At 36.7% G+C, this 18650-nt stretch overlaps 1 protein-coding gene across 1 annotated transcript; it reads left to right on the top strand.

Moving 5' to 3' along the window:
* Positions 1-180: 180 nt before the first annotated feature.
* On the top strand, positions 181-17811 carry cfap69 (cilia and flagella associated protein 69). Its single transcript, XM_029443856.1, is given in 26 exon segments — positions 181-592; positions 1992-2051; positions 2142-2207; positions 2526-2635; positions 2725-2801; positions 3476-3646; positions 4217-4263; positions 4265-4370; positions 4606-4780; positions 5466-5589; positions 5738-5786; positions 6264-6385; positions 6491-6722; positions 7547-7711; positions 7785-7900; positions 8659-8777; positions 9045-9126; positions 9519-9711; positions 10638-10775; positions 11116-11192; positions 11542-11739; positions 12026-12112; positions 12228-12311; positions 12877-14105; positions 14999-15079; positions 17029-17811. Coding segments are annotated over 24 exon segments (2853 nt in total). The 5' UTR covers positions 181-502; the 3' UTR covers positions 13042-14105; positions 14999-15079; positions 17029-17811.
* The last annotated feature ends 839 nt before the right edge of the window (positions 17812-18650 follow it).

Raw genomic sequence — 18650 nt, 5'->3', positions numbered from 1 at the left:
GAGTTTCTGAGACGGGTTTTTTAAATTGTTATATTTAGTGTCCCTTTTATTGTTGTGGGGGGAAATCAATGCGCTGTTGTTGCAAGAATACGACTTCCTGTTTTTGAAGAGGATATGGGCGTTTCGTTTTATGGGTTTTGAGCTCCACTGCTCGCCGTACCACACAGTATACGGTAACCATGGAAACAGCAGTAACGTGACGCTGTCAGACTCGGACAACATAAAAAGGAGTAGAGTAGGAAGGTATTTATATAATTTTATCGGAGTTTTGTTTCAAGAAAAAAATCTTCAGGTTCAGGTTAAGTTTCTGTTAACGTTAGCTCCTCGTTGTTATAAGCAACAACAAAACAACACCGAGGTTAGAGTAAACAGTTGACCTATTTAAGTTTAGAACGGACTTTTAACGTTAACCAACTGGAAAACCAAAAACTTCTGAAAGTAATTTCAGATGAACCGACAATGTTTAAAGTAAGAATTTGAAGCAAGAAGTTCAATTTTGGAAATGGCTTCAAGCAAAGTTATTCACAGAAGAAAACCGGACTTTCCTGTAATCAGACCAAGAGCATCGGATAAGAACCAGCACATTCAGGAGGTAAACAGTTAGCTAACTGTCTTTTTATCATGTTACTGCTGAAGTTTCTCCTCTAAGCTTGTTAATACCCACCCATTTATTTAATGATAATAAGCCCTGATCACTGGGAATGTAAATATAAAGTCCATAACTGCAATGACACACATATTTTGCTTTAAATGTATTTTAATGCACAAATTAGGACTAGACAACAACATTTATTTTTGTCGTTTTAAAAAACTGTCAATTGTTTCCCCTTTATGCTACACACACACACACACACACACACATAGAACATACAGTATATGCAAATATTGAAATTAGAAAGTTAATATTACCAATTGGGAAACGTGGACAAATGCTCCAAGTCTTCAGAGCTCTAGTGGTTTATAATAATTGTATTGTTTGTAATAATTTATTGAACTGCAAATCTTTTGGGAATATGCACCAGTTTGGTTCAATATCCATTGAAAAGGGACGTAAATTGGGTCCAGGATTATTGTAATTATAAGGCCCTGTTTCATTATTTTTAGTTTATGCTCACATAGCCTAATGTATATGCCTAAAAAATGTCTAGTTATTTGTATCAAAAAATGTACAGAGCAAATCTGTGGCCAGATAGTACTTTAACACAGGAGTGTGGGGTGATTTGGGGACTAAAGGAAGGATATGCTGGGATTGTGATGGAAGGATTGTGTGTCCGGCAGTGGCTCAGTAAATAGGGGCTTGGACTGTGAGCCGTAGGGTTGCTAGTTCAAGTCACTGACCCGACCTAAAAGAATGAAGTGTGACTGCTACTTGAAGAGGTCCCAGTTCACCTCCTGCCCTGCTGTGATGCCCTTGAGCAAGGCACTGCGCATCCCCCTTCTCCCATTGCTCCCCGTGCGCTGTACATTAGCTGCCCACTGCTCCTAGTAGTAGACTCCTGGTACTAGGATGGGTTAAAAGCAGAGAACAAATTTCACTGTGTGTGCTGTGTGCTCTGCATGTGTGACCATTAAATCTCCAATTCAAATATAATTAAGAGGCCATGTGTAGTCTGATGAGTGCACTGTACTTGATGCAGTTTCAATAGTAAATGTTACCCTAATGGCCAGATGGAGCAAATAAAAGATCTGAATTTGGTTATTATTATCCCAGAAACTGCAAAAAAAAGATTGAAAAGCAAAATGTAGTACTATATTTTATCTCTTACTTCTATAATGGTCTATGGATCTGGAAATAAAGTGCATTGAATTCAACTATTTCAACTAATGCTTGTGGGTGCTTTACAAGACGAGCCAATCACTCAAAAAAGCAAAAGATTCTGTCACATCTTAAGATTGCACAGAATACATTTATGAAATAACATTTAAATTCTGCCTGCCACCAAAGAAGACAGAAAGTGTAAACTTTGACCGTAACTGTAATTTCTCAACAGGTCAGTGTTAAAAGTCTTGAACTCAGTAAAGTGATTCGTCTTCTTGAGGAGCCTTTGACAGTAAGTTAAACTTGAATGTCTTTACACTTTTATTTTCTGTTTTAAGTTATGTTATATGTAATCATGCTTTATATTCTGTTTTTACTAAAGGCTAACTTGAAGGAGAGGCACCTTTTTGTACTGAAGAAACTACTCAAGAGAAACCAGATTGGCTTTGTATCCTTTCTTCTAGATTGAGTCTTCTGACATACACTTCAGACTTTTCTTTCCAAGAAGTGTCACACACTGCAGCAGATTGTCAAAGCTTCTTCATTAATCTCCCCTGGTACAGAGATGGAAATAGATTTGCTCTCATGCAACCTGAACACGTCATTCCCAGGGCTCTAATTTACCGCCGTATCACTGTGTCTGTCAGCATTTTCCCTGTTCAGAAATAACCTCAGTTATCATAATGACTCTTTGCCCCATCACTTCCCCTCCCTCACTTTCCGTATAACCTTTGTCAAAGTGTTAAACTTCTTAAATTATTTCAAGCTTTTGAAAGAGCTTACATGCATCGCCAAAATACTCAACATCTGTGCTGAGAAAGTGACGGATCACCCTGAATATCTGCCCATTTTGTGTGAGGCACTCCAAATTTGTAGGTAAAGAAACTCAAATACTTCGAGCCTACATGGAAAATACTGATTTTTTTGTTGTGACATCGTCAACATGTTGCTTTGCTCCATCTCAGGCTTCCCTTCCTGAAGGAGAAAGCATCTGATGAGCTGAACTACGCTCAGGACGTCATAGAGTTTCTCTCTCACCTGGGTACACAGATCACTTACTGAATTCAAGTTATTTCAGAGTTTTAAATTATTCTTTCAATATGTTATGAAAATGCATTTGAAGATTTGAAACTTAAGGGATAAGGCTGGTAGTATTGTATTTTTTTTTTACAATTATTGTCAAAAAGAGACAGAAACAATGCATTAGTCACTTCCCTACCTTGTCTTATGGCACTCAGCACAAGCCCATTGGTTCCTTTTGAAGATGTAAATCTTAAAAAATACATCACAAACATACCGTTTAATACATTTTCAGTTATTCCCTAAAACTGCTGAACACTGCAGCTTTTGGCAAACAAAACTTAAACAGGTGTCAGTGCATTTACAGAGGATTATTTCCAGTGGCTAATAAATACACGTTTGGGAGTAACGTCCTGAAGCAGGACAAGAGATTTGTTGACAAAAAAATGTATATAAAATTTAGCGATATATCACTGAACATCATGTTACATGTATTCACATGTTTGTGGGACTTGAAATGCAGCGGCTAAACCTTTTCAATGGAAGACTAACAAAGTCCATATTAACCTTCATAGAGTTTTTATACCTTGTTATCTGTATTTTTATGAGTGATTTGGTCCTTTATAGAAGAAAGCCATTTCTCCAGTCAGGACTGACGATGACGAGTGACTCTGACAGATGTGTTTCTGTTGGCAGGCTGTCTGATGAGGGTGTCAGATGCTGAAGTGAGACAGCACATAGTTGAGTCTGTGAAATCATTCTACAGCTGTGTGGCTCCTAAACAGCTGCTTGACGGTACGGACCGTCTCACCAAGACAAAGCCTCGGACTTTCCACTCTGACAACCGATTTTCTAGACTTTCACTGAGTGAGGTTTTCTCATGGCTTCTGTGGTGGCATGCTTGTGACTTTGTTCTTTCTTTCGTGTTTTATCTTCTTTAGAGTCTTACTGATACATCACAAGGTTGATATGATAATCTTTTATAATCAATAAAGACTTATCGTATCTAATAACAATCTAATAACAACTTTGTCCAATTAACTGACGTAGTTTTGTATACATAAAACGCTCTTTATTTATTTCTAAATGCACTGCTTCCAGAAATCCACCATCAGTTAGGCTTATTAGGTTATTTTTGAATCTATTTTTCTGAATTTTTCTCATTGCTTCCTACTAAACTGCTATTCTTTCCTGTCTTGTGTCTTAATTTTCTTTTTAATCAACGTTTTATTACTGTTTTGTTAATGTTATATCACTTTTTGTCCTTGATGTTGGTCTTGTTCCCCATATTTCCGAATAAGAGCACTTGTAAACAATGTGTAAGTGTTGTTTTTCTTTGTGTTTTTGTATTTTAAATGTTCTCTCGTCTTCTCTTTAGTTTCTTGCTGCTCAAACCTTACATGTAGGAATGTATCTTATTTAAATCTGTTTCTGCAGGGCTTCAGCCAACCACTCCAGGCTATAGACTGCAGCTGCTGGAGCGCAGGTGACCTGGCTCAGACGTTGCTCCTCTCCATGGCCGTTCTGGAAAACCAGCCCGCCATCAAGTTGCAGCTGCTGCAGACACTTCAGATCCTCTCCAGCTCCTCTGGTTAGTAACTGATTTTTTTCTGGATCCATTGAGGCAGTAGAAGAGGGGATCTGTCAGACATGTCAATCTAACCTCCTTCATTAGATAAAGTGCATACATCATCTCATGATGACCAAATAACAATCAGACAAACAATCAAAACATTGATTTTAAGTGTCCTTGTGTCAATGTCAGCAGGTCAATGGGTCGTTATATCATCAATCAGATTAATCACATTTCAGTTTTACAATCACAGATATGAACTGTGCGTTAATACTGAACGCACAAGGAGCAGAGACGATCTGTCTCCACATGAACGAACCCGACCCGTCCGGTCAGGTCCTGTTCTACTCCTCCGAAATCCTCTGGAACCTGCTGGAGAGAGGCAGCAAGGAGGTCACTGCTCAGCTCAGCAGCATGGAGTGTGTCATGTATGTGTCTCCTGTGGGTTTGACTTGTCTTCATATGTGGCTGATGAGAACAGTGTGTGCGTGTAGATTTTATTTTATTGATTGATCTTTTATTCATTTAAGGAAGACAAATCCTGAAATTGATAGTATCCTAAAATGTTAATGTCCTTAAAAGGATTAACAAGCATTTCTGAAATATATCAACTTTAAAGGACTATTCCACCAACAAAATAACCGTTTTTATATCAATTACTCACTGTGTTAAGATATTGTTTTTCCTCGTATGCCTGCACAGTGAACAAAGAATAAATGGGGTCGCGTTTAACAACAGAAAAACTATATCAAAACATCCGTTTACAAACTCTCACACAACTCGTCTCATTTATCTATTATATATATATATTTATATTTATTGTCGTATGCTCACTAGTTCCAAAATACATGCATTTTCACTAAAAACCTTGCTGTTTAAGACATGTCTCACATTCAAAAGTGCTTTAAAAAGTAAGGTTTTAGCAAAATGTTGAGTATATAATATACAAATGATCATTTTGGGGGTGAAGTACTCCTTTAAGATCAAGAGGAAGCTACACGATTGTATTACCTTCCATCTATTAAAAAAGCTTTCAAGATTAAATACTTTTGTCCTCTCAGTCTTTAAAAAATAGATAATAGATATTTTACTTTCTGTTTATTTGTTTATTAGATCTCTGAAAGAAGCGTTTTTTCACCAGCTGATGAACGGTTTCAGACATTCTGACCTCCAACTCAGAAATGATCTGCTTGTGATTACAACTCTCATCGCTGCAAAGCCCAACCCTCTACTTATTGTAAGTACAGGATAGGTAATTGAATTGTATGATGAAAGCACACTGCAGCTGATATTTCAGGCTCATTAATGCCCGGTATATTTAGAAGCTGTTTAAAATGTGCCAGTATGTACAGTTTACTTGTTCTCATTGTGTTTCTGATTTTCAGGAGAGTTTATTTACCCAACAGCTCGTGGTTATCGTCACATTTCCAGAGCGTGAGGCCCCTCTTTCCTTATACTTTTTTGTATAATTTTTTACATTTGATATATTTATGAGTACAGTAGTATGGGGCGGCGAATGTAAAAAATTGTTGATTACATTTTCTAGCTGATATATTTTAAATATTTTGCTCACTTGCCTAGCATTTTCCTCACATTTGAGACATGTTATGTTGTCATGTTAATCAACATGTTATTTGTAATTGTTAACAATATATTTATATGTAAAAAATAAATGTTAAATCTAAATATTGAATCTAAACCTAAATATTAAATCTAAATGTTACATCTAAATTTTTATTTAAAATAGAAATGGCTCTCAATTTTGATTTAATATTTATTTATTTTTGAGCTAAATATAAAAAGAAGTGAACTAAATATTAAAAAAATAGAAAAATGTGACTTTTTTTTACATTCGGCGCCCCATAAAGTATCACCTTTTATTATAACTAAATTGTTTCCTTTATGTTTTAGTGAAAAGTCCCAACCCTTTGATCCGCAACCTCAAGCTCAGCTACAATAACGAAGACTTCAAAATGAAGAAGATGCTTTTGAATCTGTTGGTTTTAATGTCAAAGGACTTTGCTGCGCTACAGGTCAGTCACACACTCAGTCATTATTGTTTGAGTAAATGAGGTGATAAGTCTAAATGTGACATTTTTAACAGCCTGAATGTTCCTTCTACGTTTATTTTCTCCTAGCTCTATAAAGAGGAAAGAGTTATGTATGCTCTGCTGATGCTCGTGAGGCCGCCTGCTGCCTCGTCTGAGCGCCAGTCAGCTTCCCGTCAGTGGTCCTCCGTCCAGCAGGAGGAGCTGCAGCTGCAGGCGCTCGCCACCCTCTCCACCGTCGCTCCACTCATGTTGGACGAATACATGTCCTCTCAGGGAAACGCTTGTCTGCTGCTACTGCTGGACTGGTGCGTTGCTCAAGGTGAGGATGCAGCGAAACATGTGGAGGGACAATCAAGAGGCAAATATCCAAAATAGACAAAGATAAAAATCAATAAACTACATTATATAAAAATGTATTATGAATAAATAAATACATATCTATATATATATATTAAATAAAAAATAAATGATACAAAAATGAATGGAAAATTAAATGTTAAAAATATTATATTTATTATTTTATATTTTGTTATTGTCTGTATATTTCCACATTTTACTTTATTTTTAAATCTATTTCTCTTCATTTTCTAAAATCTTCATTTACCTATTTATTTCTCTTTACAGCTCCACATTTATTTTCTTATTCTTTTTCAGATTTATTCTTTTATATGGCACTCCAATGACTCAAAGGTCATAGGTCAAACACCAACATTAATGTGTCCAGTCAGAGTGCCCCCCTCACTCACTGAGATGTTGTGGATCAGCTAAAACAAAGATGTAACATGATTAGAATAATTAAGAAATATTTATGTATTATAAATGATTGTTCACAGTCTCTTTCCATTGCTTTAATTGTTTAAAGGTCAACTGACAGTTCAACTGCTTACAGGGCTTATACTAGAAATCACAAATTACAAATGCACCCAGGGATTACACTTCAAATAGTTTCAGTGCTTCAACTTCAACCGACACTTCAACTACTTTTAATGCTTCAACTGCAACTCCCATACAACATCTCACATGCAAACAATTAACACAAACCCTAAAACCCCTTTACAGTGTTGCACCTGCCAAAACCCATAATTTTGGTATTGTAGCCTTTTTTCTTAAAACGACAGTATACTTAACATATCTTTCCTCCAGATGCTTTCTTTGGCCAGGGTCACGGCTCCCCTGACACAAGAGGAAGAGGCAGTAAGATGGCCCAGATGCAGCATTGTATAGGAGTGCTGAGATCTGTGACTTCTTCAGGTGAAGAGTCAGTCAACCAGGACCTTTGTGATCAAGGAACCATCAGCCAGCTCCTGGGTAAATGTAATTAAATCATCAGCAGAAACATTTTACTTTTTAAACAAGAGCCGAACCTGTTGTGTTTTCTCAGGGATTTTGATGCAGATGGAAACGAGTCCTGATGAGGAGGATGTAGTCACCCTGGAGATAAAGTTAGATATTCAACTGATACTTTCAGCGCTGTGTGAGAGCAACATGCACAGAAAGGTAAAGCTGAGACTATCCCACTGACAAAAGCACTTTGTAACTAACCTGTTTGATTACAGAAGTCACAGTGAGACAGCTAAGATGTAGTTTCATTTAAAGGCACTTTTATTTGATAGCATTAGTTTGAAAGATGGACAAGAGGACACGTTTCTGTTTGTAGAATAAGAAAAAGCCTGGGAAAACTGGTGCGGCCACAGTGTCTTATTAGATACTACCACTGCAAAAGAAAGACATTTAAAAATGTTTAAACATAGCTGCTTTAATCAACACATTAATGAATTTCAGATTTGAATGAAAATGTAATTCATATTTAAGATTTGTTTTTAATTATTAATCCACACTTTTATTCTATCTGTCTGCAACTTTGAACAGTAATATGATTTTACTTTCTTTACTTTACATTATTTACTTGTTTGTAAAGCTCTTAATGGTTTGGGAGCGGCCGACATTGCAGACTCTGTTGTTTTATAATCCTTCACTCGCTCTCAGATCTTCTGCTGCTGGGTTTCAAATACACACAAATTATACACACGAGAGAAAAGGCGACGCAGCTGTTTTTGACTATTATTCTTAAAAGTCTCTGTTTAAAAAAAGATAATTTTATTGTCTATTTGCTATTCTTTAAATATGTTGAATTCTTTTTTGTAGAGCACTTTAAAGCAACATCTCTTGAATGAAAAGTGGACAAGTCTTTTATCATTATTATTATTATTATTATTATTATTATTATTATTATTATTATTATTTTATTATTACAGGAACTGTTTGGATCAGAGGGAGTTGAGATGGCAGTTCACTTCCTGAAGAAAGGCTCCAACAAGTTCTACAGTGGTCTGGGACACAACAAGCTCATCCTCTCCACAGTGGACTGCGTGTGGTCAGTTCAGCTAAACCTCAGCACACGTTCAGAGATTAACCTGCTTTTTAAAAATGTATTTTATCTTATTTATTATAATGAAACATACCCCATTTACACTTGTCATGCCCAGAATCAATTGATATCTGGTTGCATTAACATGTCTTCCTAAGCCAAAACCCTATCGAGGTCCCTTCAGGATCTGAATAGTGACACAGGCCTTGTGTCTTCATCTTGTTTCAGAAATCAGATTTAATGTAAATAACCATGAACCGTGTGTCTCGTCAGGTCCTGTATTGTGGGCTGCTACACCACAGAAGATTACTTTCTGGCCAAGGAGGGGGCGTCTGTCCTGTTGGACTTACTCAGTGTAAGTAGCTGACTCATTACCAATAGCTGAAGATTAACGGAAGTTATTGTTTGTGTCCATATTCAACGTAATATTAAAAGTAACTCCTCACTTACCACATTCAAATCATCACTTAAGACTCACCTGTTCAACACGGCCTTCAAACACTGACCGTCTCTTCTGCTTATTCTCCCTTTTTTTTTTCTTCTCGTTTGTATATTTACTTTTGTGTCACTCTCTCTGTCAAGCGTCTTTGAGTTACTAGAAAAGCGCTATAGAAGTCTAATGTATTAGTATTATTATTATTATTATTATTATTATTATTATTATTTTATTATTATTATTATTATTATTATTATTATTATTATTATTATTATTATTATTATACATGTTTTGGTATCTCTCTCCAACAGTCGAGCCCCAGATGCGTACACTGCAACATCCTCGCCACCCTGCTGGAGTTATGTGACAACCCGAACGCTCTGTCTCACATCCTGAGCTGGAGGGATGTCGACGGTCAGACGGCTCCTAGATTCCTGCTGCAGCTGTGGATGGACGAGGAGGAAGAGCTGAAAGTCAGCCGAAACCAACACGGAGGTATCGCAGGTCAGTCTGCAGCAGGGTGGGGTCATATTACTTTGAAATGTAGTAATTATTTAGTAATAATACAAATGTTGTAATTAGTAACATAGTTCATTGGATGTTAAAAAAACTAATCTAATCTGAATATTTAGGATTACTTCAAATTCAAACATTAAAAATATTATTATTATATATTATATTAATATATTGCACCTTATACAAAAAAAATTGAAGCAGCCACAAAAATTTGAGTTACAAAAATATAATTGATCTCAAAATATTTTCAATGCATTTGTATGTGTGTATTCTACAACTTGAGGGAAGCTGTTTCTTTTGTGTAAGTTTTTGATCAAAGGCCACTCGGAGGACTTTAATCTTGTAACGCAAAAATACCTTGTATTGAAAATGTTCATCTTCCATTTTCAATATAAATATGAAGGAAAGAAAACTCCATTAATCGTCATTGTCTGCTTTTCATGATTTCATAGAATTGTTTATCATGAAAAATAAAATCATAATTTAAAAATTGCCGTATTTTAAACATGTAATCAAAAATGTAATTAAGTAATCCTTGAAAAATGTAACTATAATCGAAATACACCATTTCTCAAATGTAATCTGGGATGATTATAGCCATTTATTTTTTGTAATCTGATATGTAATCCCTTAGACGTTAGTGACAAAATAAATAATATAAGGGACATACTGATAATAGCCTGACTAGGAAGAATATCCATTATGATAATAATAATAATAATAATAATAATAATAATAATAATAATAATAATAATAATAATAATAATAATAATAATAATAATAATAATAATAATAATAATAATAATAATATTAATTACTATCAGGAAGCTAAATTCATACTACAGGCTTATCAGTCAATGTGATATAGGTTCGAAAAGGTTCCCAAACTGATCATTTCTGTATTTGACTTCAAGATCCCCGGAGGCCCATCCTCAGTCGTTACCAGCAGGACGACACCCAGCTGTCATTTCCTGCTAACAGGCCGAGTGCAGCAGTGCTGGATCTGTCAGAGAACCTGCGGTCAAAGATTTACTTTATCTTCTGCAAACTTGGTAAATCAGTTATTAATGAATTTGACAAAGAAATACAGTTTCACTTATTTAAACAATACATCAACATCTGTTGATATTGTTGTTTTTATAATGTTGCTCTGAAGCTGTAGGCTAAGACATGTCATACAGCCTAACCTTAGCCTAAGTTTAGGTCTAGATCCATCTGTTAGTACTACCTGGACGGCTTTTTGACAATCTACTAAACTGTTAACAGTAACAGTCACAATGTTGTAATCGTGTATACAGGAAAGTATTGACAGCCGAGGCTAGTTAAATTAGCACCACAGTCAATTTGCTTTTAAACTATCCTGTGAAAAATAATTATTTGTTACTTTTGCAGGTTTTCAAGACCTTCCTGGATTGTCAAGAAAACATTATGTGACCTTGAGTGTCATCAGGAGGTATCTGGACTTCAAGGTAGAACTGCCAGTGCTTGACAACTGCATCAGGATTGTGTCATTTGTACACCATCAGAATAATATAAATAAATAAATAATACATTTTCTATATAAGATGTTGTAATCACATTAAAACTCTCCACATGTTAGCTTTAATTTCTGATGAAGGAGCTAAAAGTAGTTTATGTATTACTTTAAAAGGTAAAAGGAGCCAAATATGAGTCAAATGTTTGTCATTGTATATTCAAACTCTAAAATGATCAACATATTCCCTGCAAACATGTTAACATTTAATTTTAATACAGCAAGCAAAGCTTTCTGTTTCAGATGACACAGTATAAACATCGAAGTGTCTCGTGGTGCTGTAGGTCGGTGAGGTGTGGGAGGAGATCAGCAGGGAGCTGAGTTTGGACGGTGTGAGGCCGATCACCCCCGATGAAGAGGCTCTGATCGCTGTCTGTAAGATCACAGAGGACAAAGCGAGGACTGTTGCAACAGAACAAAAGAGCATCCTAGAGCAACAGGAGAAGGAAGACCTCGGCGAGGAGGAGCTCATGTACACAGAGGTGCTGAGAGTTTAACTCAGTAATGACAACTCAAACAAAGTCTGTAAAAGTCATCTGAAGAGATTCCTCATGAACTACTGCACAAACTAGAATGAAAAGAATCTGGCACATGAATCCCACAAAAGTAGTGTATTTTGAGGCAGACCGGACTCTTTCAAAGAAATGTCTGATAAAAAAAACTAAATTGAATTGATGGATAATGTCACTGAAAGTAATTTGTCTCTGGGAATCCATGCAGACATCTTGTTTTCATAATCTGAATTTGTTTGGTGCCTTTGTGTTGCAGATCAAGTCTCACTGGAAGCAGCGGGAGCTCACAGCCAAGTCATGGGACAGTTACGTTTCCAAGACTTCAAACTATGAGATACTGAAGGTTTTATCTTTAACATCCACAGATAAAACATCAAGTCAACAATGATGTTACAGATTCAATTTGAAGAACTGTGTATGTAACTATGTACTTGTGGTTTGCTGCCTTTTTTGTACAGGAAGTAAAAGCACAGAGGGAGCAATACATTGAATCATCCAGACCCAAGCCAAAGCATGAGGACGCTGCAGTTCATCGTACAGAGGTCTCTCACACTGACACACAACATGTTATGAGTAATGTACTGCTCACTGTCGCCTCGAATTACAGTGAAACATATTCAAACAGAAAAGATTCCTTTAAAACGGTTCATAAAACAGCCAAAAACTGTTTTGAAAGCCAGAAATTTCAACATTTGGGGATGTAATTATTATTGAGGAAGTAATTATTGCCAATCTTTTTTCCCCTCTTCCTTTGTAGTGTTTGCTCATTTTATTTATTTATCTTGTTTGTTTGTATGTTTTATTTTGCTTCGTACTTCATATATTTGCAAAAATATGTGACAAAGTAATTACGAAAAGGTCTACGGTGTAAAAACAGAATGATTTTTGAAATACTCTCAATAAAAACTATTAGTGACTATTTTGTGCACTGGGCTGTAAAGAATAGTACATTTTCCACCTTGAATCCTCTTATAGGTGCAAGTTGAATCGGTTTAAATGTATCTACTAAGTCTGAAGGTACCAGCGTGTGACATAGAGCAGTGCAGAACAACCAGGAGACGTACCCACTGATGATTAACACGTGCTTTGTTTTGCTGTGTGTCTCAGCTTTTCATTGGGCAGGTGATGTCTGTGGAGAGAACAGATGCTCCGGGGCCCGCAGGAGTGAAACTGACGCTGGCCAGAACTCACATCAAGGCTGCAGGTCAGGAAGAAGTGGGACTCACAACACAGCACCCAGAATACTTCAGCACCGCATCTGTCACAGACTGATGTTTAATACACGCCCTTTGCATTGTAATTGTTGCACCTTTATTTTGTCTTATGTATTTGAATGTATACTCAACACACAACAAAACAAACTGTGCAGCATATTCACATGTTTATCATAAATTATTTCTATTAGCCGATTCATTTCCAGCGTCTGTTCTGACTTTGGCAGCAAATGCAGACATGAGGTCACTTGATGTGCACAATTAGCACTTTGTAGTCTCGTCCACTTCCAAACCCCTTAAACAGACACGCACAGTGCATTAAACTGACTGGCCTTTGTATTCTAACATGTCTTATTTCAACATGACTGATGCACAGTACGACTGTTACAATTCATGTGTATTAAATAAATAAAACAACATAGCAAGTGTTTTTCAGATAACATGAAAACTTTTTTTTCCAATAAACATATAATTCAAATATTTCTATGCATTAATTCTCCAACATGCTTTGTTTATATAACCGACGCAGCAACATGAGCAGTGAGAACAATCATAGTGGCATCATGGAAACTGAGGGCTTAAGTAACATCAGAATAACAACCAGTAAATTACTTTAAACATTAAAAAAGTCTAATTATGTCCAGTAAGTGTACTTTTTGTGTTTGACAGCTGCGTCGGCACTCAGAAGGTCCATCTAGGAAAGTTGATAAAAAAAGTATTTTCTGTATCAAATTTTTTTGGGTTACATAAGTCCCTGCAGCGCATTAACACACATGTTCCTTCAAGCGTACAACATGCTGCACAGAGCCTCTTCTTCTTCTCGCTCTGCTCTCACCCATTTTACTGGCTGGATGACCAAATCATCCCTGACAGGCCGTGGCTTTTCATGCAGCTTTGTGAGTGCGTGCTGACCCCGGTCAGGCTGGGACATTCACACTTTACAAAAGAGCAGGGACACAGAGGAGCCTCTTCAGTACGTCAGGCTGCCACTGTTTGTTCAGGCTGCTGAGGGGCTTCACATGCTGTCTGTCTGTCTGCGGGCGCTGAGCAGCTGCAGCCGTCGATGAAGGTGAGCGTGGCTGGGTGCGGATCAACTCCCCGAGGACCCGTTAACTTCCAACTGTGAGACACACTTTGTTTTACCTCAAGAATTTTGTTATTTGTTACTCAACTTGGTTTTATAACATGTTAAATAAATGATAATTTTAAGATTCAAAGCACTGGAGAATGTCAGGTTTGAGACATCTTTCGAACAGCATTTGCTTGAGTTAAGACCTTTTTGTATTTAAGAATGGTGTTATAACTCATGTGGCTTCTGTCTGTACTAACAGGTGCTAAACATTTATATAAATTAACAAATTGGGATAGAAACTGTATTTAAATGTATTTTACTGGAAACAAAATCTGATTTGAATATTGTAAACAAAGAAGTGTGAAGTTAAAGTGCATAAAAAATGTATTGAGTGAAGCTCCTTTGGCTGTGAGCACCTCTGTCATTGTTTCTCTTAAAGTAAATTACAAAACTTTTTCTCTTTAAAGTGGCTCAATTATGTCCAGATTATAAATCTATACTACTAGATAAACTAGAAAATACAGACTTTTCTTTTTCTTTTTTAAGGCCAGTGGTTTCAGGGGTCTCAACATGAATCTCAGGGGTCACTAGAGGATAGAAGAAATCTAGTAATCTCAGAGTAGGAGAAACATTCATATTTCTGCTACAGAAAAAAAAAAAATCTGACTTTACTCAACAAAGTATTGAGTATTTTTATGTTTACAGATCCTTAAAAATATATTAAACAATAGTAAAACAATCTGAGAGGAGAAATTCAATCTTAAAAACCTCACAGCCAAACAGTAAAACAGCTTTGTTCTGAAGAGTCACAGAACAAAAGGTTTGGGACTTACTGATGTATAATACTAACTCTTTAGGAAAAATATTGGAATTGAAATCCTTTCATCCTGCATTGTAAACATCAACTTGAGGAGGAGTGATGACAGTCTTTCCTCCCCTGCAGGAAGGTTGAAGGTTGAGCTCAGCAGCAGAAATGATCATCAGACTGGGACGGCTGACACCAGGATACTTCCATCTCCTCCAGGTGGGTCACAACCACTCAGACCACAGAAGTGTTTTATTTTACTGGTCTCCATAACTTTCACACAGAGAAAAATGTAGTATTACAAATAAATCCAATGTATTTGGTTTTGATACACAAAGATTATCTTCATACATTTTTTATAGAAATGCTTTAAATTGGGGGAGGAGAAGTACATTTATATTTTACAGAGAGCTGATGCAGCTTGTCTCGGGAAGTTACGTTATATAACCTGTTCAGACTCAAGCTAGCAGTTCATCTGGCTGCCTGAAAGACTCTTTTCTCATTCTGAAACTACCATTTCACGGTGCCAAAGTAAAAAAATAAAATTGCTAAAAGATCCTAAACATCATGATGTGATAAGAAACAGAGCTTACGTCGGCCCCGTTTTTTTACTGAACTGAAGCAAACAGTTCAAACCAGCAACACACTGAACACACGAGAGACAGAACTGAGGAAAGTCAGAAGCAGCCACTTCATGCAACTGCTTTATTATCAGTGATGCACTACAGAGCCACTAACTACACATATTTGTACTCTAATGACTTAAATTAGATTCAAGCAAAGTTACTTGTAATTTCTCATCTTAATATTCGGCTGACTGTCTCACATGTTCACAGTGATTTACAAGCCTGTTGGCATTTAGGTGGGAATATTCAGTTACAGACAAGTAAAAATGGAAAAGATGCTAATATGTCGTTTACGTGTCAATTAAAAAAAAACCTCAAATTATAGTACAGTATACTTTTTCATTTACATTTATATCTGTATATTTATGTTTAACCTTGATCAACTTTGTTGTCCTTGTTTTTACCTATTTGTCTATTATTGTGTACATTTCTTAAGCAACAACAAATGCAGTCAAATTCCTTGTGTTCCTGTGTGTTGTTTAAATACTGGGCCGATAATGCTGATTGTGAGGACAACAGCCATGTTAGCAGCTCTGTGAGACTGTAGCTGCTAGCTAACATGCTGATGTTGAGCTTTAATGTTTAACATTCTAGTTTAACGTGTTAGCATGCTAACGTTCGCTAACTGCCGCTAAACACAAAGTACAGCTGAGGCTGAAGGTCATGTCATTAAGTGTTTCAAGTTTTTGGTCAAATTAAAATGTTGACTTGATGAGAGTGCAAGGAACAACCACATTGCTCTTATATAAAGCAAGAAAGACTATTCTCAAATTCTGGATTTCTAAGGACATCCTTGCACTGGACGATTGGTATAAGTAGGTACTAAGAATACTCACCGTGGAAAAACTGACCTACAGATCTCATGACAGTGTCAAGGGATTTATTAAGATATGGCAACCTGTTTTAGACATGATGGACCCCTCTGGACTAGACAACATTGGAACTGACTACAATGACTAATACATAGGTCTTCAACAGGGGGTCCGCGGAGGTACTGCAGGGGGGTCGCGAAATTGTTTGTAGATAAAGCAATAAAAAAAAAATGCTTTGCGCATGCATTCACATTCCCTCCTCCGCTGTACTTTGCGAGGGGCGGTGACACACACTTACATTCAGAAACAGAGTGGAGGAAAGGAGAGTGGTGAACTAAAATAAATGTACGCACCCCCCCTCCTCCTGCGCACGTTGAAGACCTCTGCCCTAGTAATTAGTATTAGTATTTTTATCCTGTCCAGTGTATTGTGTCCAAAACAAATTGTAGCGTGTTTACAAAGTTGTGACTCTATATGGAACTGGATGTATGTGTGATTGTAGACTAAATGGAAAGCTAAATTATAACATTTAGTCTTGAGAGGAACATGAATATTTGTCAAATATCCTTTCAATATTTGTTGAGTCTGGCGCCTGTGAAAGACAAAAAGACCAAGCCTACACATTTAGAACTCCACAGACAATTGTGGCTTTTATGTGAAAAAAAACTTTAACTGCTCTCGGATCAGACTAGTGAGTGTTTAACTGTCTGTCTGTCCGTCCTGTCTGCAGAGGCAGGTCTCAGGTGAGGTCCGGATGCAGCCACAGAGCAGCCTCATCAATCCCATCGCCATGACGATGGCCACATTGGGGATGGGAGTGTCTCTGTACAGCGCCAGGCAGATGGCAGAGAGGGTCCATCTGAAACATCAGTGAGAAGCTCTGTGGGCGGTTTGTTTGTGTATGTGGCAGAAGGTTTGTGATGGAGGAGGTCGAGAGGGTCCATGTTCACGTGTTGGTGCTTGAAGGAAAATCTAATAAGTGTCCCAGGAGGAAAATGTGTCGTGTTGTCAAAACATTTACACATTCTTTGCAATCTCAACATTTATAAGTATAAGTATATAACATATATATATATATATATATATATATATATATATAAATATGAGTGAAGCCTGCAAGTTTGACCTGCAGCTGCTATTATTTCCTGCATTTTATAGTGCAATTTAAATTAATAAAAATAACCACAGAAAATATAATACAATATTATATATAAATATTTAAATATTTCAGTAAGGTCATTAGTTTGTTGTACTTTAGCACCTTCATGTTTTGAATTTAGATTGTAACTTCTATAGCAGCATCCCCCTTTGAGTAATCAGCTATGGGAAAATCTCTTTTCATCATGGCATCTTCGGTTTGCTAAATTAAAATGTTATGTTTGTACTAGAATAATAATAAAGGAAATGTGTGTAAATGCAAAATGCCACTAAAAGACATTCAAATGATTAACTTTGTATAGCAACATATTTGGTCATTTGATGTAATTCTCAAATAAATGACATCTGTGTGCAGACTCAATGTTTTCAATGTGTTTTTTGAAACATTAAAACAGCTCCGTGGTGCTCATGCTTCATCCGTGTGGAACTATTGTAGGAAATAGAAATTGTCGGGCGACTGCACAGTCTGAATGGAGAGACTCATGTGGATGAAACTCAGACTGGGGAAGTGATTTTCCCGCGAGGTGAAAGTCAACATGTTCTTTAACATCAATAGATAGATTTTTTGATGAAAATGAGAACTATATTCTTTTTTCACATTGATTTGTCTACACGTATAGGCACGTATTTATAGTAAACTCTTCTTCTGAAAAACAGCAGTTTAAAAGGGACAGTTCACCCTAAAATCAATAATAGCACTTGTAATAACTAGCTTGTGGTCCTCAAAGTGTTAGAAAATCCATTTGTAAAACTCAACATTAATGTGTCTTTACAGAAATCATGACCCCGTTACTCAAGATGATCCACAGACCTTGTTGTGAACAGTTTCATGTTTCATCTTTCTACCAAACCACACCCGCCAACGAGTGAGCACAAGCTTGTCGCACATGAATGGATGCACGCTTCCTTCTGCGCAGTGATACAGTTGGTGTAATGTTTTTTTTGGCTTGGCACCTCAAGCCGATGGCCATCCAGTTCCATTATATGTGAGAGAAGGCATCTCTAGGCCACTATCTCCAGCACTGTGCAACTCGCACCAAAACTATCTAGATTGATAAATAGCACTACAGATAAGAGACATTTATTATCAAATTCATTGTATTCAAGGTGAATTAACTCGTAGTGATTACCCCTCAGCTCTTCAGAACATTTTAGTGTCTTTCAGTGTCATTGTTTTAGTTTGACAGCAACTTT

The sequence above is a fragment of the Cottoperca gobio genome, chromosome 11 (assembly GCF_900634415.1).
Source record: "Cottoperca gobio chromosome 11, fCotGob3.1, whole genome shotgun sequence".
Lineage (NCBI taxonomy): Eukaryota > Metazoa > Chordata > Actinopteri > Perciformes > Bovichtidae > Cottoperca > Cottoperca gobio.
This window is presented reverse-complemented; position numbering and strand designations above follow the sequence as displayed.